Genomic DNA, 26,485 nt, shown 5'->3' with positions numbered 1-26,485 from the left:
TTTAATGCAATCCGGTGAAGAGGAGCAGTAGCGAAAGAGATGGTTGCCTTGTGATTATCTTCAAGGTAGGTGGGGAAGAAGAGAGAAGGTCCTGGTGTGTCAGGCCAGGAGGGTTTAAAGATAAAACTCTCTGGCGGTGGCCTGCAGGGATCATTATTTGCAAGAAAGTCACCTTTGGGGCTGGAATCACATAGTGCTCTAGGAAAGAAAAGCTCTTATAACTGAGAAGAAAAGGCCTTCCCTCGCAGGGCCTGACAATATCAGCGGGAAGACTTGCATGTGTTTGAAAGGTTCATTTATCCATGTTGTCAGCATCACCTCCAGAGAGGCTGCAGCGGGGGACAGAATTCTGCTGCCAAGAAAGGATTGGAAAATGGTTTGGGCAGCACAGCCCAACCCAGAAACCATATGTGACTTCTGTGCCAATTCCAAAAATAACAGCTTTTTTTCATCAAATCTTCTTCCCACATCCCCCTAATATCACAGCATATTTCTCATTATCAGTGCCGCTCCATGACCACACTGGTACCCAAGATCTGTCTTCTCCATGGCAGACCATGACTTCCCAGATCAGGATACACTCAGTGCTACTGGGAAAGCCCTTTGTTCACCCTCTGGATTGCCCAACCAAATACTTTTCCTCAGGCGTGAGATGCACGATATTCTTGCTGTGTTAAGATTTTTTATCTTGAGTTACTATGAGCAGTTAGCGTTTCTTCTCAGCACTGCTAGACAACTGGCTGTCAGGGAACATATACAGCCACCTTCCAGTACCTACAAGAAAGCTGCAGAGGGACTTTTCACAAGAGCATATAGCGATAGGAGAAGGAGCGATGGCTTTAGACTGAAAGAGATTTAGATGTAGGAAGAAATTTAGATGTAAGGAAGAAATTGTTCACCATGAGGGTGGTGAGACCCTGGAACAGGCTGCCCAGAGAAGTTCTTGATGTCCCATCCCTGGAAGTGTTCAAGGTCAGGTTGGATGGGGCTTTGAGCTACCTGATCTGATTGAAGATGTTCCTGCCCATGGCAGTGGGGTTCAAACTAGATGATCTCTGAGGTCCCTTCCAACCCAAACCATTCTATGATATACATCTATGGACTGTTTCCCTGCTCACAGTCTCTGGACCGTTCCTCTCACCTGAGATACCCCTCTGCAGAGCATCTCCCAGCACAGTGCTGAACTCACCGCACTAAATCCTGATGCTGGCCAGCTGTCCTCTGCTAGTGTGCAGGGACAAAGGAACAACACTCCTTGCTTATGCTCCAAGGGAATTGTGGGCACCATCACAGATATTTCCACTTCTAAGTACCCATTTGTACATATACTTAATATAGTGGCATTTAGTCAAAGCTAGTTCGGAGTTATCAATAACTTACTGTTGCAAAAATTGATGCCTTTTGGGTGACTATGCCAATGAGTGCTGTGCAGATTCTTGGTAATTAGCCCTGCAAATACCATCATTAAACTTTAAACTAATATAAAGAAAATGTGCAACTGAGCATGCTAATAATAGCACCAGCCAGTTTCTTATACTGAATGTCTCCATAAAGATATTCTTTATAACACCTTTGGCACAACTGGGACCTTGCATAATTAAATTTGATTTCACTTTCTTACAAGTCTAAGCAGAACTGGAGATTTCTTAATTAGTTACAATTATTCTTTTCAGAAATGTGTTCTATTTAGTATAATCTTGTATTCATCTAGCCAAACACCATATGTATTTATTATTATTATCTCCTACTGATAGCTTTTTAGCTGAGACATTTTGACCGAGATAAATAACTGCATGCCTCCCAACCACAACTCTTTGTGTGGCATCTGCTTTGGGTGGTAAAATAATTTACTAAGTGAAAAATAGCAGTTTATGGAGATAAGATAATTTGCCATTCTACTTATTTTAAGTAGAGATAAAAATGCAGGCTGATTATCGTCTAAATCTAACATTTCCACACCCTACCTCACCAAAAGCTGCTAATAAAGTGGCCTCAAGAGAACTTCCATTCTCATTAATGAAACTTCCTCACCTAATTGCTTTTGCCTTCTGCTAGAAGACAGCAGAAAAGTGGGCTATGGTTTTCTCTCCATGGCATCTCGGGGGGAAATGCAAAGATTGCCAGGCTAGTACCACCCACCCCCAAGAAGCCCAGCTCAGTACCAGTAAAAGATGTTTACTGGTCTGTGTGGGTGCAATGCTCGGTGAGACCCCCAACCACAACCCACACCTGTGTTCTACCTGCGCTCCTGGAGCCATGCGGTGCCAATTACAAGAGTAACAAGGCAAACACTACTTCTGTTTTGTGCACAATTGTGCCCCGAGCTGAAAAAACCCAGATGCGATCTCTCAGAGAGTTCACTCAAGCAAGAGGCAGAGGCTGAATTACCAGCTAACATGGAAATAAACTAAAAGTGGTAAATTTGAGAACAAAACACCGGAACTTATTTACTTCTCAGGAAATTAATGAGCCTCAAGAGCTCATAGGTTGCTGAGCAAATTAAATAAACATCTTTCCCTTTTAAAATCTGGGGAATTGCAGCAAGTAGAATTGACTTTATGCTTGTCTTCCCTCTAATTCACTACAGGTACCAATCTGGTGAAACATAGAAGGGAAATGGCTGGACAAATCTATAAACAACATTAAACAAAGGAGCTGGAGCAGGTCAGGGAGTAGTACATAACTTTACGCATTATGTAAGTTATTTTGCCATAGCAATGCTTACCATTTCTTTAGTGCTTTCTATTCGCAGATGTAGGACACAGTTTGCCTTTGGAGGTGATTGTATCACACACAAGGCTTTGAAAAGATCCACCAGCAAGTTAAAAGTAATTGAATTTAGAAAAGCGCTTGTACTTACCAAATATACTGCAGGGTCTCAGTGCTTTCTAGGTCAATGCCGTATCTGACTCAGTTTGGAGTTTTCTCAACACCAACCACTCGGAAATCCTAAGTATAACACCAACATCATGTTACTTAAATAAATAATTAGATCATTTTATTTACTTGCAGATTTTTATGAGTACAGGTTGTTTATTCTCCATGTTTCCCACGTTCTTTTTCTGGACAGGAGCATTAGAAATTTACTTGGGGGTTAGGGGTAAAAGAAGCTAAAGTTTTAGGTTATCATGTTTCAGCTGGGACATCAAGAAGCGTACCAAGCCCTTCCCCCATTTTTTTTTAGGTTAATTAAACAATTGCAATTATTTGAAAACTACCAATTACATTGGTTTTGGTAGGTTTAGTCTCAGTCTCTTCCGTCAAGAAATAGACTTGACAAAATTGGTTTCAACAATTCACAAAGTTTAAATGTTGAAATGTAGTGTCTACCATGATACTTGTAGATGCACACATTTGAAAGACAACCCCCTGACCGCACAAAAATTATTTTGGTCCCAAAAGTTACTGGTTTACAGAATACAGTAGAATCCAGCCCACAAATTTTAATATGCCAATGTCAAATAGAACAGATTAAACAAGGGGTTTCATGTTCAGCATATAAAGCTCTCTATTCTAGGTCACTGACAGTAACCCTTCATCATAAAGCAGTAATGAGCTTTATAGTTTCATTAAAATATTACTTCTTGTTGTGTATATTAAGGATGATTTCTTATCCTGTTCTCTGTATCTGTTTGTATTTGGCGCAGCTATTTCATTATTGATGTCAAGAAGCAATTCAAAATTTAATGATTAATTTTCATGTAAATCTTTCTTGTTTAAATAATTGATGGGAAAGATGAGCACAAGCATTTGGAGTCAGCGATTGTTATTCCTTCTGCCTTTTCTGATCTTTGCAGCAGTCCTCTCCATCAAGCCCCCTAGAGAACACACCCTTGGGGGGAAATGGCTTGAATTACCCAGCCTTGTATCATTCCAGATGGGGAATTACCTTAATACAAATCTCTGCTCTGTCCTCCAAAATCTATACGTTCATCCTGCCTCCCATATGGCTGAGTACCTGAATTTGCATAAAGTCCTCAATCTTCTGCATCATGAGGAGCCTGAGAAGCCACAGACAGCTGATCCTGCAGCTGGCCTGTTTGGCCAAATGTCTGTCTAAAATTGCTCGCATTTAGTAAACGAGGCAAAAGGCCGAGCAGCAAAATGCTATTGCCCCACAGCATCGTCTGTGCTTGACAGTCGGGATGGAGTTGTGTTCCACTCCTTTGCAAAGACCTTCCTCTGCTGGGTTCATGGATGTTGTTTCTGGAGACCCCAAACTGCTACCATAGCACTGAAAACTCCATCCAAACCCTTCCAACCCTGCTTTTCATTATTCAATAAATCATCTTTACATATGTGGCCCAGGCCCGTCAATAAATCTCTGATGGCCCCTTAAGCCCCAAGGGAGAAACTATCTGGATTTACCAGGGCATCTCCTGGGAGAGAAACAGAGCTTCTGCCACCGTTTTAATACAGCTTGCATTATATGATTTTCACAGTAATTAATATATTTAATAAAGTCATAGAGTGACCTCCTTTCATAGTGTTCAAGTTTAAAATTTCATTAAAATCTGAAGAAAATACTCTGGACTAGAAAACAGACTATTCCGCGCAAGATGAGTTAGCGGCTCCCTCCTACTCTGCCCTGCTAACATTTCAATATATAAGTATTTTCTTTTCAAGTTAAATAGAATTGTAAGCTGTAACAGGGAATAAATGCTATAAAGATAGAAATCTCAACTGCCATTTACGTGATGAGTTAAAAAAAAGTAACCATCTTTTCATGCTTGGGGGTATTTTTCCCTCAGAAGTCACTTTTTAATCTGATTTAAATCCAATTAAGTCTGAACATCTAAAATGAAGAGCAAGTTTTTGAATTTATGTATAACTGATTTAACTAATCACTGTCTTACTGGAGAGCTACTAAGCAAACAAACTATGAAAAATAAATGTGAAATTAGATCCAAATCATAGACAGCCTTGATTTTGTTTCTAAAATAAATAAGTAATCATTTTGCACAGGGCACGGGTCTCTTTGCAACCAGCAAGTCAAAGCTGCAGTTACTACATTGGAAAACTAATGGTGAAAAATGATTTTATAGTTGAAAAAAAGAAAATGCATTTTTTTTTACCTCCACATTTAGGACAGAAGGCGCTTGTGTTCCTCGATGAACCCTTCTCCAGGCAGTCTGAGGACGCTGCAGCCGCTGGGGAAACCCCACTGCTCCAGCAGCTCTCCCCTCCTTTTGGCTGGTGACACATGTAGCGCTTGGCTTCTTCAATTTCATAGAATCATAGAACCATTTATGTTGGAAGAGACCCTTAAGGTCATCGAGTCCAACTACAACCTAACTCTGGCACTAAACCATGTCACTAAGAACATTCATCTATGCTTCTTTTAAACCCCTCTACGGATGGTGACTCCACCACTGCCTTGGGCAGCCTGTTCCAGTGCTTCACAACCCTTTCTGGGAAGAAACATTTCCCGATGCCCAATCTGAACCTTCCCTAGTGCAACGTGAGGCCATTTCCTCTCACCCTATCACTTGGTTACTTGAGAGGAGAGACCAGCACCCTCCATGCTCCAACCTCCTTTCAGGCAGTTGTAGACAGCAAGAAGGTCTCTGCTTGTACACCATCATCAACCAAGAGTTCTGGGACTTTACTGACTGGTTGCTCCCAGCCTGGGAGGTGTCTCATCAGTCCCACCATCCCTCGTACCCTCCTTCCTCCCCTCAAAGGAGCAGATGGGCACGGGGGCTGGATACACAGCTCTGACACGATGGGCATCCACATGCCCCATGGCTCCCCGATCCATACAAAATATCACCCAACACCTGAGCAACACTTCTTGTCACCAAGCAGTCTCCTAGCAGGCTGCAAGTGCTGCAGAGGGGGTTTGTTAGGGAGGAGGGTTTGAAGGATGGGTCAGAAACTCAACCCTTTCGTGTCTGTATCTAGGAGCTTCTGTTCTTCCTCATTTGTCAGCACGGACACCGAACACTAACCGCATCGGGCCATTTCCAGGTAACTGGGCCAGGTATCCCACACTTTACTCTGACTTCCTCATACATCAAGCAACTTTGGTAATCCAGGGATATTTCAGAAACATGTCTGAGACCCAGAAATCTCAGTTCCTGCCACATCTTACCTATAAGTTGAATAAAGAATATGTTACTGTCATCACAACTGCAGCATCTTACAGAATACCATAATTGTGTAACTACAGGATAATGGAACAACTTTTACAGCTCCCTGTCACCAAATATCTTCCATTAAAGTTGCTGTCTGCTTCACACATGGAAACCACTATCTCATCGGTGGGCTGACATGGAAATGCTGCCAGACACCGTGCAGCTCAATGCCTGATAAAGCAGCTTTCTCCGTGTGGGTCACAAGCTCCACAGCTGCAGGCAGAGCTCCTCCCAAACTGGTTATTACAAATTAACCTGGGCATCCCGCTTTTTTGAAGTAATCTCGCTGACATTTTTCCTTCCCCTCTCACACATGCTCCCATACATTGGAACTGGGAGATTGCATCTGGAAAAGCACTGTGCAGAAGCAGCTCAATCCTGAAATACCTGTCGGCCGCCTATCAAAGTTCACATCCAGATGCAAATTCTGCTTGCAAACAGCTCAGAAACCCTGCAGCTATTCAACCTGGGCAGTAAGAGTAAAGATGGCAAGCCCTAAATCACAGTTCTTCATGGGGGACTACGGTGGGTCTGTGGATTCCCTGACGGAGGGCATGTGAACAGAAATTAGCCTTGAAGATATGAAGGCCTACCCATGAGAAAGATGGGAGTAAAGGAGTATCCGGAGATGCTAAGGATGTACCCGTGAGAGAGAAGGGAGTAGAAGAGTAACACTGATGATAGCAAAATTAGCCAATGAGATGTTACTGCTGTGACTTGTAACCAATAGTGAAGAGACACATGAATTGGTAAAACTGTATAAAAATGCACTTGTGGCAATAAATGGCATCTACTACTTTCATCCTGGAAGAAGTTGGTCTATGCCGTTTGGCCGTCTCAACCACGACAGCTCTTAACTCATTGCCTTATTCCTTTCAATGAAATAAAGTTTTTTCTCCTCCTTTTTTGAACTACATAACAGATTACAAAGCCTTCAGAGAGCAGAAAGTGGGAAAACTCACATACACGTCTTGGAGTTACATCTTAGGCATGCATACGGGGAAAGAAATGGACTCAGATTATTTCTTAAACCCTGGCACAACTCTTGGTGCTGTGGCAACAGGCAGCAGCAGTCTGCTTGTGCTGGGATTTGCCACTGATTTTTCTCAGGGTTTAAGGGAAAGGATTACTCAGCTAGAGTTCGTCTTAATTTGTTTATGATACTTGTTTTGATTATCCAAAATGTACCACAGGTTAAAAAAAGCCTTCAAGGATTTCTAAGCTGCTTGAAGATTCTCCCATTCAGTCCATAACATATAAACGTCGCAATTTCTCATCTTGTTTGCAATCCCTACCTAATAACCCTTGGCACTGAAGGGGATTAAGCAACAGGATGATTTTTACAAATCATATCACACTTGCCAAGCATTAACCAAATGCCATTAAAGGGCTCAGCATCTGAGTTGAATTTGCAGGTATTTCTCTTCCTCTGTAAATGGTACTGAGGAGCCCAGAGGCAAGAGCAGAAATGCAAGAGGTTGATATGCAAACAAACCCCACGTTTGCTCCCAGTGTTTGTCAGAGCTGGTTTTCAGTCCTGGACCTCTGCAGCACAGCAATCAGCCAGCCATAGGAAACTGGATTCCTAAATTGCCACAGTGCACTGTAAGCTCCACTATTGCTACTTTACCTGGTATCTTCAGGTGTGTTATACTCCAGTTAGCCCAGGTGTCACGAGGGAACACATTTCTGTCCTTCTTTCCTTTAAGGTTGATATACTGGGAGATTGGGGTTTTTTTTCTAGGTAATTTCTTTCCCTAAATATTGACAGCAGGAAAACTGAAAGAAAAACAAACCATCAAGAGATGTGAACCATTTCCTCTCCCTTCTGGAAAAAGGTGACTTAGTTAAAAGGTAATAAAAAGTGAGGGATTTGTGAGGGAGCAAAATCAGCTATGATATATTTTAAAGCACTTTTGATATCTTTATGAAAAGTCAAGATGTGCTTCAAAAGAAATCCCAGTGCACTTTCAAAAAATTGCATGGTTTAAAAAAAAGATGTACTTAAGAAATTAACCAAACTTTAAAAAAAACTCAATATATATATATATATACATATATATATATTTGGATTTATCATTTTGGTACCAGTAGTAGGGGACATTTTGCTGCAGCAATCTAATTAGCACAACCAGATCTATAAACTTGAGCACTCCAGCTTTAGAACAATAGGGAGAGACGGGTTTATGCACAAAGCATTTTTACAGTATTTATTATAGAACAGTTTTCCCTCACCTGCCTGTACTGCAGTCACTGTAGGAAATGCAGAGAAAGGAGAACAGGATGGCCATTGCTGATGGCGATGCTCCTTACTGATGAGGTGGCATTCATTATTGTCCCCTGCATAATTGGATTTAGGTATGTAACCATTTTAAATATGGCATAAACTGTCAATTAAGTTCTATTTCCCACTTATAGGCCCATAAACAGAATAAAAAAAGCCAATGCGGGGGGTAGGAGGAGCAGGGGAGTGAGGCAGGGAAGGAGGAAAGCACAAGTTAAGAATTGCTTGAGCCTGCATTTGATTAAGAAAAACAAGGTACGGCAATTCACAGACACACAAACACGCTCCTATTATTCAAGGCTCAGCAAATCTCCCAGAGGACAGTTTAACAGTCACTATCTAACTTGTCCAGATGAAGCCCTTTTTCCTAATCCCCAGTCCTCCTGAACTTTAATCCACCGCTATTTAAATTTGTCATAAAATCTTTTATTTGCCTTGCCATGTTATTACCCAATCGGTAAGTATATTATGTCCTAATAACTTGTACGTGTTCACTTTGCTACGTGAGTCGAGGATAGGTTACTGTGCCTCCCGAGCCAGCTGTAAATAACAACACCGTATTTAAAAACCAGAGAAGAATTCATGCAGCAAGATCAAAAGACCCCGGTCCTCATCCTAGATCAGTATCATGAAAAGACAGACCCTTTCTCCTTTGGCAAAACAATTTTCCTTTTCTCTTCCCCCCCTACTATTTACTCAGTGCCACGTTAACCCTTTCACTGCCCGCACCAGGTGGAAGGAGCCATTTACCTCTCAGACGTGCGTTGGGATAACACGGCGCAACAAGGCGACTCGCAGGCTGGGGCAGAATCCACCAAGTTGGAGACACTGACCTGCAAAAGGGGCATCGATCAGAAACCGAATTAAATTGATAGTGAAAAATCTATTAGCGTTCCCCTATCTGCTGCAGTTTGGGTGCACAATTCACGGCAGGTGTGCGTCACTGACTTGTGAAAAGTCTGTTTTCTTAGGAGAACAACCGTTTGAGTGAAAACAACCTTGTCAAGACATAATGGTCTCCCCCCAGCCTGAACCAAGCAGCTATTAAAAGCTACCAGAATATAACAGGCAAATATTTACTGCATGTTTATTTAAATGTGCTACACAGTCATCTTGAATTATAATATCACTCCTGCTTCTAGCTGCATTTTTAACCTTCTGGAATTTTCTTCAAGTCAAGAGAATAAATCAGGCAGGAAAACAATACTGACCCTAATACTTCACTGTATGCTCAGTGGCTGCTAAAAATCCTGTCACCTCTTGAGTTCTGCTAAAAGAGAACATGTTCAGTATTTTACTAAGCTAACTGTGTGTATTGAAAGTAAATGGTAAACCAACAGGACTCTGACTGCATCTGCTATTAGGAGAACTGTGAACTTCTGATTTGAAGTTTTTTTGACAGAGACAGAAGTTATAAATATCAGCAAGTGTTCTGCAGCCCTTCACTAATGTTCCCCCAGTGCAGTTTGTTTACTGCTTCAAGATATTAGACAGCCATATATTTTATTTTCCTTGCTAGTAGCCAATTTGCAAGAAAGCAAGTAATATAAAAATAGCTGTTTACTCTGTAACAAGAAGTACAGTACATTATCGCTCAACTCTGATGTTGGTAGAGGATAGCAAATCAATAATCAGTTCTTATTCAGTAACTTCGTAAACCATCTGCTTCTATCATTGCAAAGCATGTTCTGCTGCAGCAAAGCCTTTACGGCCATACTAACAAACAATTTCCTTTATAAAAATCTAAGACAATGTTGTATCAAAATCTTTCTAATTGTCTTACCATTAAGTAAGTGAAACAGTTCGGTTATCCAGAAATTCTGCATAAAGAGATAAATTGTAACTGCCCGTGAAAGCTCATTCTCATCAGAAAATATTTTATTTACCTTTCAAACTCAGAGTTTGTGATTAGATGATATATTACATTATTATTAGATCCTATATGGCAATTTTATTATTACCATTTATCATCTGATCGCAGTGGGCCCAAGACGTGCACCAACCTGGCTCCAAAGAGTCCCCTCTCCGCACAGCTCTGTCCGGAGGTGACTGCTCGGCTCACCCACCTGCCTCAGTTTAGGCACCCAGGACTCCTTGTAGAAGCCCCAAAGGTACCTTCTGCTCTTCACTAACCATCTGGGGAGCTCAGCACCCATTTCAAGGTACTGTCCTGTTAAGTATCTAACATCTGAACAACTTCAGAATAACTATACAGTCACTGCAAAGCCTCAGGCATCCCACAGAATATTTAAGAAATGTTCTAGCAGGGATGAATGTGGGATGGGGAGGGCAAGCAGAACTTAATTTGGAGCTTCAGCCTCCAGTAATCACTTTTCAGCTGCCAATAGAGTCATTGGTTTCCTCAGCGAGTTGACTGCCCGTTAGAAAGCAATGAACAGTGTAGAGACTCGGGATCCCAGTCCTGCTCTGTTTTACTTACAGCCCTTTGCTTCACCAATAAATCTTGCCTTTCCATCCCCAACCAGGCAGAGCCAGCTCCACTGTCACCACACGCATCCCCGACAACTAAACCTCAGACTCCATAAATTTTACAAAGCCAACAGTGTTTTGTCCCCCTTATCTTCTGTAAATAATTCTGCACACACATACAAATGAGAATACAGCAGCTCCAGGACCCAAACTCCTGCTCTTGAGCCTTCTCCCAGGGGCCAGGGTCAGCAGCCACTTGCCACAACCCAGCCAGAAGGTGGTGTCAGGATTTATTCCCAAATAAAACCACCGCACAGAAGGTTGAAACAGTTTTAAACCTCGAGTGCCCACATTCTAAAGACAACGGAAAAAAAATCTAATAATTTTTTAGTGTATTGACTCCTTTGGACTACTTTTCTTGGTCTCCTTGGCTTAGGAGTGTTTCCTATAAATCACTTCCACATTTACTGTCACCAGCTTCATGAATACATTTGTCTTTGCTAAAAGCATCATTGCCTGTGTTTATATTACCTGGCTCTTCAAGCCATGTGTTTCTCTTGCACACTCCTCTTGGAATTTAAACTGCCCAATGACACCGTATTTCCAACATCAAGTCATATTAGTTTGAATTGCTTGATTTGAGCTCCACTCTGCTCTCACGCAGAAAGCCAAAGGAATGTTTGTAACCTAAAATATTCAGTGATGTCCCATTACACATTTGATAACAGCTTTCCAGTTTGTGGACTGCTACCTCCTCTTTGCGTCTGGTGCTAGCCCAAGCTTAATAAACCAGTTCTTTTTGCTATAGGCAGTACTCTCATGTCATAAAAAATGCAGAAATCTCATTCTGGAGTTACTGCTCACTTTGACATAACGCTTTATTTTCCTTTTGCTTCTCTCCTTTCCATTTGCAAGCTTTGAGGTAATGATTTTTCTTGCCTCAATTACTGAACATCACCCCACACAGAGAGAAAATTCCATTGACCGGGATCTTTTTTACTACACTGCTCTGAAATTCTTTTGTCCACTTCTAAACCATCTTCATTTAAGCTCCCAAACCTCTTCTTATTTTTAAGCTATCACAAATCATTTAGCTAATTTAAATTAAGATGTAATAAGCACACAACCCAGTCACACATCATGACTTTTCAAATTTAATGTTTTGCTGATCTATTTATTTCACTTTGCTTACACTTGCTGAAAGATACTTTTTAGATAGGATGTATTTTCTGAGTTGAAAATGCTTCAGCACGCACTTTCCTGATATAGCACGGAGCATTTAGACCACACCATGACTTACCGCCATGCTGCTACATGACTAGTTTTTCTCCATTAAAGCCAGTACTATGAATTTGGCACTGCTACTATACTATGACATTCCCATTATGAACTAAAATTGCCAAATGTATACACTTTTGTATTTGTCTGCTCGGTGACAAAGATTTAATGTGTTTGTCTTTAGGCTCTTTTTCTTGTTGTCTGGGGTTTTAGGGGAGGGTTTTCCCCTCACAGGTTTTTGGTTTCTTGTTTAATTTTTGCTTACACTTGGGCACAAGAGTCGGTCATAAATTCAAAGTACAAACACTGGAAGGAAAGTAGGTCAGCACAAGCACCATGTCTCACTCCTTTCCAAACACAGACCCATCTCCAGCATCAGCTGCCTCCCAAAAGCTCTCAAACTCCCATAAAGGGAATTCGATATCTCTAGCCCATTATTTTCAAGGAAAGCTCAGATGCACATTCAATCTTGGCAACACTGAGCTTGGCCTGGACCACAAACATCAAGCAGAAATTTTAGTTACTTGGGCATCTGCCTTTCTAGTGGCCTCTGTGGCCCAGGGCAGGCTGGAGTCTTACCAACAGTAATAATACAAGTTCAGCAGTGAAACCCCTCAGATCATTGAAAAATGTACATTTTTCAAAACACTAAAGCTTATATCTTCATTTCAGCACAGCTGGTGTGTGATTTTTGAACATGTGTGACCAACATTTCTCATTCCTACCCTTGTAGTGGATCAACTCACCTGAAATAGATGGCATACATTTAAGTAACACTATTTCAAGTGAAAATAATCTAAACAAGCTTCCTCCGTAAATAATACCTCAAACATCGAGAGGTGACACAGAATGAGATGGCTACTCAGAGGTTAAAGGGTTATCAGGGATAATTTCTTCTTCCCCTGTTTTAGAGGATATATATGTGCACACCATAATCCCATATAGCTGACAATAATGCTTTAATTTGGGAAGAGAAATAGCTTTGAACTCCCGCTGAGCAATACTTAGAGAATGAAAACCTTCATCTCAATGCCTCTGAATTTTGCAGGCACACCAAACTGCGGCCAACACTCAGGATTCACACCATCCTGCCTGTCCCTATGTACGTCCTGGTGACGTCTGAAGTTCTGTTAGGGGTTGATATGAGACTGCTATAACATCAATAACAGGCTCATTTATCCCCCTTCTACAGGTCTGTCAGCGTGGCTTCAGGTACAGACATATTCTTGGTTTACAAAATGCATTTTCAGAGACTGTCGGGGCAGTTCTGAGTACTCCAGGCAGAAAGGACACAACACACCGTGCACAGGGACAGCCTGGAGTAATTCAAATAACAGGCATAGAGATCCCTTGTTCCCTGAGAGAGAAAATATTTATGCAAGAGGTCATTAAAAAATTTGAGGTGCTCTACCTGCAAGTTAGGTAACTGACTTGGTCTGGCTTCCTTCAATATTAACAACATTTGAGACTGAGCTCCAGACCACACTTTAATTATAGCTACGACTAGAATTTCAAAAAGTGACGTCTGAATGAAAAGAAATAAGTCATGGTTCCAAATTTCCTTTTACTATAGGCACGAAAACAAATATTTATTTTGCTTACTTTCCATGTTACTTGCTCAGTCTCTGTTCAGATTGTAGGACGGTATTGATGGGGGGGGCTCAGAGAGCAGCAAAACAATCAAGAAAACTGAAGAATAAACTGTAAATAAGAGAACGGTCACATCACTAATTAGCCCAGTGAGGTCAGGATTGCTTTGTCATGCTCTCACCTTTCCATCCAGCCTCAGATCTTCCACCCAGGCCTGGGAGGCTCATCCTTCACCATCCCACACCCTAAGAAAAACACATCATTCCTGACATTTCTGACACTTCCAAGGCACCAGCAGACTCTCTGGTCCCAGCACAACAGGCCAGCAGCATCCACCTCCTCCCACCACCGCACTTGCGGGCAACGGTAACTCATGCACAAGAGAAACCGCAAAGCAGCAGCTAAATAGCATTTTGTCTCAGCACTTTAAACTCTTTCCAAAGATTTGCTAGTAGAAAAAAACACAAAGAAAAATGTGACAACCACACAAAAGATATTTGCTTCTGACTTTGAGAAAGTGCTGGTGGTGTTTCTAACTACTGTTTTTGCATGAAAACCCGTTCATTAGGATGACTTTGCGCAGTAGTTACCTAGTTCTCAAAGCTGCCTTCTACCCTGCAAATCACAGAATAAATATGTGGCTAGTAAGTGACCTAATCAGCTTATGATTTAAAACAAATGTGAGTGAATGGCAAAACCTGTGGTGAGGCTGAAAAAATCACCTCTACAGCTGCAAATGTACTTTTAAAATACATATTCCCTTTTCCTTAACCTTTATCTTAACAAGTAAGAGTTTACCCTTAAAGTTAGTGCTTACCTGAAGATGCTTCACTGAGTCTCTAATTCTAATTTCATAGACATTAAGTAAAGAAATGCTTGTTTTGAGTCTAGAGTCACAACAGTAGCCAAGCCTGCACGTTCGAGCACCTGATGAGAATTTTGCATAATATTCAGGTAGGAAAACAAACTGCATGTGTAATACTGAAGTGAAAGGGAATCTGTCAAACCCGTATATAGAAGCACTGGATTAAATCAAATACATTTGCAATTCTTGTGACAGAAAAAGTAGATTTAGAGTACAGGGTACATACAAGAAAGAAGCTGATGATCCTGTTGTAGCTACTTGAGTCTCAAAGAGAATATGATGTCTTGCTTCCAAACACTGCTCAACGCCCATCAAACCACTTAAATAAAACAATCTCATGTACAAATGAAGGAAGAAAAATAATTCAAGTGTGAGGCACTGCTGAAGGAAAAGATTTGGCTCCCAGTCAGGAATCCGCTCATCAGAATTCAGCGCATCCCTCTCACCGTGTAGCTGAAGTAACAGCAAAGGATTTAAATGACACATACATGGTTTTGGGGGCCCGTGGGTTTTTTTTTTTTGACTGGCCATGATTTTTGACATCATGTGAATCTCCTGGTGATAGTTTCATTAAAAAAAACCCTGAATTTGACGCTTTTTATCAGCTCATTAATATATACCCTTCTTAGGTATACCTAAACCTGTGTGCTTGGGACTGAAATAATCCTGTTAGCACCTACAAGCAATACTTGCAGATCACAAGCAATACCAGCACTTCACCAACCCCTCTCTGGGGTGAATGACAAACTGAAACAGAATTATTGCTGATTTCTGCCACTAGGAGAGAACCGAATACGATGCATTCAGACACCCCAGGCTGGAATTAATTTTTAAATTATACCGCTATGAGTCTACCTTACACCAGTTTAAATTTCAATGAGCGCTGAAGATCTACCTTAAAAGGGAGCAGTAGCTTGTTGGCAGGTACATATTTCTGATGGCAGAATATGTTCCTCAAACCATTATGTCTTATCAAAACTCTCACTGAAAATTTTACATCAAACTGTATCATGGGGCCCTTTTAAAACCCCCTCATTAATGATGATTATGTAAGTACCATTAGATGTGAGACATTCCCATATTGCTCGCGGGAGTTATGATTTAATTCTATTACAAGCTACTCCACCATTTGTATAGTAACTCCTGACACTTTACCTTTTGTTTTGCAAAACATTATTGCCTGTCGTAGAGGGGAAAAAAAAAAGCCAACACCCAAAACAAAACCAAACTATTGTCATTGCAATCTGATTGAAAAGATGTTATTAATTAAATGATGTACACAGTTATACGTGCAAACTCACTGACAGCTCTCGGGAGGAGGATATATTACTGGAAGACAGTTGTTATTTAGGTCTCTGAGGCAACACAGACGCACTAATAAACCTTCCACACACATCCCTGTGAATCAAGCAGATATTATTCAGCATTTGTGGGGAATAGTTTGGATTTTCTTTGACCTGTAACAGTGATTAGCGTGGGTGAGCATGGTCTTCGACTCCAGGAGCCACCACAAAGGAACACGTGCACTTGCTTTATCTCAGTAGGTGAGTCGGCAAACACACAGGGAGCAGAGCTAAGAAGTTGCTTCCCTCACAAGACACAACCCACTGTTCTGGTTTAGTAGCTAGGCTGAGCTTTTTGCCAAAAGGAGGAGGCAAAAGACATTTTATCAGAGCTGGAATTTTCGTTTTCCTTTTCTCACGTTCCACGCAGGGAAAATATTCCTTTACAGAATAAGTAAGTAGAAACAGCTACAAAATTCTAACTGCCTGTAGCAAGAGTTTTGACCAAGTCTCTTAAGTAGCAGAAAGTTTCCTTTCACAGAAGCTACACTGGTATTCCTCCTATATTAATATTATTCTTCTAAGCAGAGAGAAGGTCCATTGCACAAAAAATAGACAAATGTTCAGAAATTATTATAATAAACTTGGTTGGGTTTTTTTTTCAGCATTTTCAACTGTAGTTTTATAGGAAATAGGGAATTTGAGCAAGAAAAAGGTTTTGAAAGTTCTTACCTTGGTCACAGAGGAACACAGTGAATTGAATTGTCCTCCTCTTTGAGCTGGGGCTGCAGCTTCCAAGTGCTTTGAAGGTAAATGTGACATGACCAGAGATCAAATTGCTTCGTAAGGAAAAGTTCATCACAGTCAGGGTAACTGCTTAAAATGCAACACAAATAAACAGGGCTGTGTCAATATTTTGACTTTGAATAAACAATTCAAGCTGTATCACTCTGGAGATAATGACACATAATGTGGTATAAAACGCTCTGAAAGGGTTTTACTGAATTAATTTGCATTTGAGTTCTGGAAAAAAATTGGTCTGTGCAGTGGAAAAATGTGAACTTGTGTGTTCCTGTTGAATACGATCCTGACAAGGTCTGGGGCTTCCAAAAAGCATCCTGGGAAAAGGTAAATCAGAAAAGGATGACTTTCAGACCCTGCCCTGCATTTAACCCATTCACAGAGCTTCAGAAATTGGTGTGTAGGGCAGACCGGAATATATGATTTTTGTCCAATATAAATGAGGTGTTTCTTACAATTCTGACGCTCCACCTCTTTCTCTTTTTAGCAACATCAGGAGTTCAAGTCTGAAAGGACAGTGATTGGTGTTTTAAAACTCTGCTAATAAAACTAAAGGAAAGCAATCTGTACATAGGAGTTTATTTAGATGCCCACAAGTTTTAAATCATTCCCCTTTATATCTCAGCCCACTGGATATCTCATCCAACTGAATTACCATTGGGTTTTACAATGATATACAAAATGAGCTGACATTATGATTTACAAACATCCTTTGAGTATCATATAAAACACAACTGTTTCCCTTATTATACAATCATTAGGGCAACGCAAATATAGTCAATACATTAGTAGCTGAAAATGATGGGGCATTTTAAGAAAATAAATTGAGCTTTACCACACAAACCTGTTTGATAAAACAAATCCTGTTTAAAAAATGGGAATAAAGTTATCTGAATGACTGCAAGTAATTTTGATATTGTTTTGCCACTGTCCCTTTATAAGAAACATAATAGTACTTCATTTAAAAGACGACTAATTTGTTCACTGTATAGTCACACTTCATTCTTATTAATCAGTTTCACATTTTCTGCATGAATCTATGAAAAACTCACAAATGCAGACTTTCCGAACTGCAGCCACTATACTGGTTTCTGCAGTCTTTTCATATGCGTGTTTAATTAAATTAACAAAAAGCAAAAAAAACTACACGAATGAGCAGAACAAAACACAACAGCACGTTAAAAGTTGATATTTAAGTTGTAGATGCCATCGTTGTAGAATTATATTCTTGTTCTAATGCCACAAACTTTCTAGCCTCATGAAAAAAATAGACATTAGCTGAAGGGAATCTAAACTCTAACCTCAATTCAGAGCTAAGAGTTTTGATTTGTATTTATGTCTAAACGTAGGTACTAAACAACACTGTGTGCGCAGGAAATTTAAAACTAAAGACTTTTTTAATGTCTTAAAATATGAAAAGAGAAAAATCCGTTTCTGAGTTGTTAACTGGGTAATACAAGTTACCAGCTGTTAGGGTCTGGTGTCCCGTGTGTCGCTGGTGCTTCTGCAGTAACTGAGACTGGCGGACATCGCTATTATACTGGAAATACAAAAACAAAGCAAAACATTCTGAACTCATCCATGATATAACAACTGAAAGCAAATTCTAACCTAAATTTAAATTATGAGGGCCTCTCGCTGTTTTATTACTGCCCAATTCAGAGGGATTATAAGCCCTTCTCCAACAGTTGCAGTTTCTCTTGCAAAACAGAATGCGGACAATGAGCGGTGATTCTTTCCCGACTATGTGTTGAATTGGCAGCGGAATGTGTTTTTAGTTCCATTTCTCACTATAGGAATCTTGCTGCTGCTCCACTTGTTTGGAGAAGAAAGTGCTTTTTTTGCCATTTCACTATGTTCATGGCATTTATTTGTATAAATTTTTAAGACAGACTTGTTTTGATTACTTCCAGTCTGTCCAATCAAATATACCTTTGAATGCCTTAGAATGTTGGACAGCTGTGAAATATAAGTACTATGTAATTTGACTGTACATACATACATATTTTCATAAATACATCTGACAGGGACCTTGGAACTAAGTATGTGATATCATGGGACAAAACCACAACAGGCTGTCTTATTTGTAAAATCTAGATTCAAAGAAAGAAGAGCTGAACTCTATCATGTTGTCAATACACAAATTAAAACAAAAATACAGCATTAGTTTACCCATGAAATAAGTTAAACATGTTTGCAAATGTCTCGACAGGAAAAGTGTGTCATTTACAACACTGGAAACTTTTAACAACCATTGACTTCTATGCGCTGTACTGTAAGTCACCCGGACACGGCTAGCAAGGATGAGCATAGTGAAAGGTCCCAAAGGCAACTCCCAAACATCTTCCTCATGCGGAGACTTTGGTAATTGTCTGTTGTATAAAACGCCAACGCAGAACAACTTCATTTCAGGTGTTCGCTTCATCAGTTTTCCTCCCTCGGCACAGTCCAGTCTGCCTACGTCAGTTGTTGGTGAGGCACTCTAGATCCACCGAGCAGCAGACGTTCCCGTTCTGCACAGACAGACAAGCGGGTGTCAATCACCTCCGCACAACAGGGCACAAAAAGCAAAGGGCTCGGTGGCACGAAGAAATAGATACATCTCTGACACATCTACCGCATACAAAAATCTGCTTAAACCACGGTGTCCTCAGCAGTCACAGCTCTGGTGGCTTTTTGAGGAGGCTCTTTGCCAAATCACACCAAGCCAGCCTGAGCTAGAAACCTGGATGGGAAAGACTCAGTGCTCCCCACAATAAAATACAGTGCAACTATGGCAATAGAGATTATTTTTTCTCCCATGCAAGAAAGTTAATGGAGTGAGTTTTGATGTGATCCATGGAGGGAAACTTCCTGTTCGCCTGAAATAAGCAGATAGTTCAGATTCTTAATTCATGGCAGATATGTATGAGGAGTGGGAAACATATGGCTTTGGAGTTTAATCCATTGTTAAATATCTGTCTGCTGCAACCAGTCATTTACAAAACTATCGTGTGTATTTAAAACTACAGCAACCACCAAAACCCTAAATGAGATTTCTTTTTTTTCTTTTTTTTCTTTTTTTTTTTTTTATTAAATTCAACACAAAGAACAGTAAAAGCTCTAAAGAAGAGCAGAAAAGCTACCTTCAATAATTTAAAGCCCTGGAGCAACAGCTTGGTTTCCCACAGTGATCAGAAGAACATTTTATGAAATCCAACACAACATCTTCATAATTCTGATATTAGCGCAGTGGGGACATCACTGCACGGAGCAGGCGGGCTGCACTTCTGCATTAAAGCCATCGCATCAAACACGTCTCGATTTGACCAGGGAACAGAAACCATGACGTTCCCTTCTCACTTGCGTTGTGGGAGTGCCTTCATCTCTGAACTGCAATGAGCTTCTACTTGTGTACTCGCTGGTGAAACTTTTATTAGTGTTTTTGCCTCTGCTTACTAGCTCTATAAAACACATGACATTAGGCAATTACTAAAATATTAGCCTAGATTCACACTGAGAATGCCTGAAGGGCTCTCCAACAGAATGTCTGCAAGTTGCACTAGCATATTGCATATTTGTGTTCAATATCTTCAACAAGTGCAGAATGGTTTTTATTTCCATCCTGTGAAACACAAAAGCTGTGGGTTTTCTATAGGCTTCTGCCCTTGGGTCTCATTTAGTTCCCCAAAATCTCAATGTGAGTTTCCAAGGGCAGAAAGTGACCCTGATTTTATGCAGCAACACACATTTCCATTACCATCCCCTTGCCCAGCATACCTTGCATTTGCAGGTTGTACAAGGAGATCCCACCATTGTCCATACAGCGCCGCTAAGCCTTGTGATTCCGTAACCATCTAGACAGGTTTTCCTGATGTCGTAGGTGATGTTGTCAGCCAGACAGGGGTCAGTGACGCAGTGGGGACAGCACTCCCCGTCTGAGATGGCTGTGTACTCGCAGTTCAGATTCGGGCACAGAAGAGGCCAACAATCCACCTCTCCTTCCTGTAAAAATTGAAACAAAGCTCATTGAATTTATTGCCATTCATTATAACTACCAGGAAACTTCACATCCTGTTGAACAGAAAAGTTTTATCTTGCCAAAAATGAAATAAACTTAATGGATCGACTCTTCAGTTTGGTTGATCATATATATGCACATTTGAATACTGAGATAAAGTTTCCTAAATGTAGCAAACTGTCATTTGATTGTTTCTTGGCTAAATAACAACATGGTCATCATCGTAGCAGGGGAACTTGAGTTCTGCGGGGTTTTTAAAGGCAGCATTAAATCCCGGGTTCCAATATTCACAATAAACTGTTATTTTTGCAGTCATTGCCATGCAGACTCATGTACTCTTTCTACGCATGGTCACATAAACATCTCTGCGGGATCACAGCAACTGTTTAAATAGAGAATTAACACTGCAGATAGATGTAGGTTGGTATGTTCGAGCAGCACTGGACATTGATCTAACAAGCAACAGCCAAAATTGATTTTACTGTCAACTCCTAAAGGAATTGTTAGAGCTATACCAGTTATGTTCCACTGAGTCATTTTATTTTGTTATTTAGGTTTGTAAAAGAAAAAAAGCAGTTTAGTAGACAGAAACATGGAGAATAGAAGATCATCGGGTCACTACTGTAGAGCACTGCTGTGTGTGTCTAAACTCAACCTGCAAAGGGCTCCAATAACTTGTATTACGCTACTCTGTGAGCACTTTGGGTGCTGGTAACGTCGCCCACTGCACAGAACCTCACGTGCACAACTGATTTAGGGCATCACCGGTTTTTAGCACTGTATGTTAACCCAATCGTAAAATTAGGCAAAGAACTGCTAGCCACAAAATCAGCATCCCTTGTAAAACATGTCACATCTAATACTTGCCACTGCTGGCTGCAAATGTTTCTTGCTGTTCTTTTGCAAACACTAAAAAAACATCTTAGGAGAACACCAAATACAATACTTACTTCTGTATGTTATGGGTAATTATCTCTTCACAGTAACTTAGCTTTGAATGTAATTTGTTTCCTGATGCTCAGACACCTCTTGATTAATATCATATATAAAGACAACATTACACAGACAGCTATAAGTGGAAAACTGATAATTTTAATGAAGTTCATTGCTGCACTAATTAGTATATCTGTGCAAAACTTAAAGCTTTGGGGAAATAATCCACAGTGCCTAATGAGAAAATAAATGTTCTTTATTTTGCATGTTTGTCTCGTAATTTCATTTTCTTTACCCTTCTCTTTTTGGTTCATTTTTGCTGATTCACCACGTGGCACTGGCACTTCATTTTTCCAGCATTTGCTGAAGGAAAAAACAATAATTGTATTGTCCATTTGGGGAAAATAGACACATGAAAAGCTGAAACTCCTCCAACCAACTCTATTGGAAGGTAAAAAAATTTTGTTAAGTCACTTAAAGGTCAGACGACCTTATAAAAGTTCTCAAAAGTAGACTAATGCTAATATAGTGTCACAGCTTCTACACTTTTGTCAAGCTTTTCATTTTGCTCATTAGACCCACTTATTTAGCAGCAAGAGGAAAACTGATGGTGTGGCTTTCAGTTCCTTGGTGCTCCGCAAGTGCTTTATCATCATTCCCAGTCTGAAAAGCAGGCGAAGAGAGAGCCAAGAGTCTGCTTCCAGGTACACTTTGCTAAAAATCATAATCCTTATTATTTTTCTCTCCTTTCCGAAACGCTCTCCCCATACCAGGCAGCGGCACTGCTGGCAGCTGTAGGTCCAGTTGTCCCCGCTGCGGTAGAGCTTGTGCCCAGTCTGGTCGAGGCACTGGCTGGTGACACGGGTGTCGCACTCGGGGCAGCAGAAGAGGTCGGCGCTGGGGTTCTCGCAGTCGCAGGCCGTCCTCCGGCAGAAAATCCTCCCGTCCTGCGAGGACACATTGCCCTGATGTCAACCACAAACCGCCAGACAGCAGCCCGGATAAGGTCATAGGTTATGTGTATATATCTATGTGTATGTATAAATATCAAAGGGTACATCTTTCATATCTTATTGGCTACATCAACAAACTCTTCAAGCAGTTGCCACTCTGATACATGTAATATTTATTTAGCACTATTTTAACTGACTGTATCACTGTGAAGAATTCAAATTAATAAATCAAACTTCAGAAGGTAGTCTCTTTAACTTCATCTGACCCCAATATAGCAAAATCACAATAGCACTCATCATTCTTCACCCTGAATTCACCACTGGTTCTGTTCCACATCTGGACCTACAGTACAGCAGCTTAAAGCTGAATGGACTTATCATCATTCGTTATAATTCCGTTCACGTATTAGAGAGGGCCTGTATTCCACAGGTTCTCCAAAATATGATTTTGCTAAATATTTGCTTACAATATTGGATGGCTCATTTTGTTAAAGACCATTAAACAGAACTGTTTGAGATAAACAAAGAATTGTTTCTGCATGTGAAGGGAAAATAATATATTCTCTTTGCATCACAGCAAAACAAATTGATTCTAATTCCAGTTATGAGAATTGGACAGATGATCGTGTTTGAAATTATATCTCTTACTGTAGGTGAGCCAACACACTGATATGCCAGAGAGAACTGAAATTACAGTTAACAATGAGGAGACATTCACTTCTTTAGCGTTCAGTGTGTTATTGGACTTGTCTTTACTCAAGCAAAGCATCTCCTGCAGCCAATTTGAAGGCAGAGCTGTGGGAGGAATGTAGCTATATTCTGCTTTGGATCACAACCACACAATTCCTAAAGCAACTCCACTCATTTCATTGCAGTTTTTCCACATTCTTATCATAACTTCGTTCTGAGTCCGTAAACTTGTACCTGATGTAAGAAGGAAAAGCTTTTCATTGCCACCAAATAACGGGCGACTTATCAAAGCACAGGATTTCCTCTTGATCCTTTTAAAAATGGATTACTAAAGAGTGACAGCAGCCCAGGATGTCTCTTCTGCAGGCAGACGAAACAGCTATCACCACAGCATGTAGTATGGGAGGTTGTTTTGTTTGTATTTTGATGCAGGAATCTGGGCTTGGCCACAAGGCAACACATACAAAATCAGCATTAGGGAATCGCAACATCCACATCAGTCAGTGTTCGCTGATGCATTTCATCATAGTTTTGAATTGATTAGACTATCAATTTCCATTGTAAGAATAATTAAATTTGTTTCTTATGCTTAACAAGGAAAGCTGAAGAGAACACAGCATTACGGAAATGTAGAACACATGCTAGGTTAGCATAGGTCTGAACTGCTTTTGCCAACCACAGGGCATAAGACTAGACTGCCCTACAGTATTTGTTTAGTTTTGTATCAAATTAAGATAACTAAAGATCCTCTGCTCATGGCTAGTTTTCTGCTTCAGCTGTGGGAGAAGGAATAGACAAGCTTTATTTCTTTACTCAGCAGTTTGAGTAAATCATAAGATAAGGAAGATTAGGTTGGAAGGGACTTTCAAAGCTCCCCCAGTGCCACCCCTGCCATGAGCAGGGACATCTTCACCAGCTCAGGGTGCTCAGAGCCCCGTCCAGCCTGGCCTGGGATGTCTCCAGGGCTGGTTCATCCACCACCTCTCTGGCCAACCTGGGCCAGGCTCTCACCACCCTCAGTGTAAAAAACTTCTTCTTCATCTCTAGCCTGGTGGTGAATTGTGACTAAATCTCCATTCTCGCAGGTGTTTCCCACAACCATCCTCCACCCTGCACCGCGGAACAGGCATCAGCGGCAGCTCCGCACAAAAGCTCTGCCAGGCTGAGCGGCTCCAGGTTGTGCCAGCATGTCCGGGCAACCCAACATCCTTGACAATATCAGTCTCTCTCCTTTCCATAACGGAGAGCTGATTAATAACAGCTTTCAATAACCTGTCTGCCTCGTTCCAATTCAGATTTCGAGCCTTCAAGATTAGTTTTCAAATTCTCCTTTCAGCTGGCGACAATGCTGGTAGTTTTGTGCTCCTCTGAGCTCCCGTGCTCTTGCCTCTGGGGAGCAGCTAACCTTTTACATTGCCTTTACTCTCCGTATTCCAGAACATTGACAAGCCTGATGATTTTGCTCAAGACCTTTTGGTAACCATAATACACTGATACTCTATTCTTTAGCAACTGTGTTTTATCTACAACCTCATTAGTTCCATGCCTTTCAAAATACATTTTTATCCATACACTGCAGTGACACAAAGCCTCTTAAGCTACATCTCACTTGCATCTTTGCAGTTCTGTAGTAGAATTGAGAAATATAGAGAAAATTGGGAAATATACAGAAAGCAACTTATTTCCTTTCAGTGGGTAATCACATACAGCATATTAATAGCACCTCTCCATCCCCACCTTCCTCACTGAATCAGTTCTACACACTTCCTAAAAATCAGCGGTAAGAACACAAAATTCTTCTAACCAAAGAAAAAGCTGACGCACATGGAATTCCTGTAAAGGGTGACTCAAGTTTCCACAAGCCCCAAGGCCAATTTGGACAGAAATCAGACCCTGCAGAAACCAAACCATCCAACCGCTCTCACCATCAGGAACACGCTTCACCTCGGCACACGCGCTCATTGCCTGTGCTGTGCTTATCCCCAGGCTTTTGTCAAACTGGGACTGGAGGGGTGTCTTTAAAATTAGCAAACAGACTCAAAAGCCCAGATATCGCTAGACTATACAGCCAGGCTTAGTTTTTGCAGGGAGAGAGAAACAGCTCCCAGCTCCCCATCAAACTTTTACCAGTCCTGTGTATTAAATCCACGGTGGTTCAGGAAGATCCCTGTAGAAGATACATCCAATATACTTAAGGTACTGTATTAATTTATAGTTTTGAGAATTTGTTTCCAGAAACTTTATATTTACTCAGACGAACGAGGATGGTTTGAAGAGACTGGGTCTGATGAAACACTGAAATAATCCCCTGTGCTTCCATAATGACATTTTGTTTCACTATGTAAATGAAGTAATATAATTTCTTATACTCCATAATATCATACTCCACAAAGAACAAGTTTCAGAAGTTAAGGTATTTCATTTCCCTTACACCAGATTTTAAGTTAAAACATATTCAAGACGAGACCTACGCGTTTCAGCCACTGCACAAAATACATCCGTCTGACCTTTCCTAAAATAACCATAACAAAAGAAAAGCCAAAAGAACAAACATCATTTCGAATCTGAAATGCTGATTTGTGAGTAGGATCATTTCAAAGTTTGAGCAAGGAGTACACAGACTGATTTAGTTACACTCTGTCCTTTTCCTCACCGAAAACCGAGGCAGCCACAGAAAGGTTGCACGGGGCCGGCTCCCCGTGTGGCTTCAGCAAAATAGGTTTCAATACCATATTTCAACAAACACCAAGTGAAGAATTTACATCCTGCCTGGGATATAATAGAGAAGGAGGTCTCCCTGTTCTCCCTGACAAGAATTTGGCTCTTGAAACAAGGCAGCGACTGGAGTGAAATTGAATGTGTTGTTAATTCACACGGGGAAAAAAATGGAAAGTGAGGAAGGTATAAAGGAAGAGTCATAGCAACAGTGTCAGGCCTAGTTTAAAACATCTACATACTAGTTAATCATTTTGTATATTTTCATATATTAATAAGAACATCCAACATAAGAAATAAGTGCAGAGAAATGGCAAATAAAGCAAATCACAAGCAATCTAAAGTGGGAATACTAATAGTCGTAATTCTGCAAAGGCAGACCAGATGTCTTCACATATATTAAACTGTTTATTCTATTGACTGGAAATCCTTTCATAAGCCAGCCAGTTCCCCAAGATTACAATAAAAGCTTGATATATATTCAGTGGAGCTGCACACTTCAGCTTCTGAAGGGAGGAGTTTTAGG

General features: G+C 40.7%; 1 protein-coding gene and 2 long non-coding RNA genes across 16 annotated transcripts in view; 1 reads left to right on the top strand and 2 right to left on the bottom strand.

Annotated features, from left to right (window-relative positions):
• Nucleotides 1–10,603, top strand: part of LOC139828063 (uncharacterized) — a 120,523-nt gene extending 109,920 nt beyond the window's left edge. The window contains exon 5 of the long non-coding RNA XR_011739242.1: nt 10,403–10,603. This is a non-coding gene — a long non-coding RNA (uncharacterized lncRNA). The remainder of the gene's footprint in view (nt 1–10,402) is intronic.
• The window catches only part of LOC139828062 (uncharacterized), a 30,430-nt gene extending 13,687 nt beyond the window's left edge, over nt 1–16,743 (bottom strand). For 7 of the 8 annotated variants that reach the window (XR_011739234.1, XR_011739240.1, XR_011739235.1 and 4 more), the window contains exons 1-5: nt 16,600–16,743; nt 9,172–9,254; nt 8,373–8,477; nt 7,768–7,916; nt 2,861–2,949 (exon numbers count right to left, since the gene is read on the bottom strand). This is a non-coding gene — a long non-coding RNA (uncharacterized lncRNA). Of the gene's footprint in view, nt 1–2,860; nt 2,950–5,075; nt 5,498–7,767; nt 7,917–8,372; nt 8,478–9,171; nt 9,255–16,599 lie in introns of those variants that run through there. The other variant, XR_011739238.1, reaches the window with a different exon arrangement.
• Nucleotides 16,744–17,233: 490 nt separating this feature from the next.
• Nucleotides 17,234–26,485, bottom strand: part of NELL1 (neural EGFL like 1) — a 271,852-nt gene continuing 262,600 nt past the window's right edge. For 6 of the 7 annotated variants that reach the window (XM_065839269.2, XM_065839270.2, XM_071808816.1 and 3 more), the window contains 3 exons: nt 22,372–22,548; nt 20,428–20,652; nt 17,234–19,181 (listed from right to left, as the gene is read on the bottom strand). In XM_065839269.2, coding sequence (XP_065695341.1) covers nt 19,131–19,181; nt 20,428–20,652; nt 22,372–22,548 — 453 coding nt within the window. In that variant the 3' untranslated portion in view covers nt 17,234–19,130. The remainder of the gene's footprint in view (nt 19,182–20,427; nt 20,653–22,371; nt 22,549–26,485) is intronic. The other variant, XM_071808817.1, reaches the window with a different exon arrangement.

The sequence above is a fragment of the Patagioenas fasciata genome, chromosome 5, assembly GCF_037038585.1.
Source record: "Patagioenas fasciata isolate bPatFas1 chromosome 5, bPatFas1.hap1, whole genome shotgun sequence".
In the NCBI taxonomy this organism is placed as follows: domain Eukaryota; kingdom Metazoa; phylum Chordata; class Aves; order Columbiformes; family Columbidae; genus Patagioenas; species Patagioenas fasciata.
Note: the sequence above shows the minus strand (reverse complement) of the source record. Positions and strands in the feature narration are given on the sequence as shown.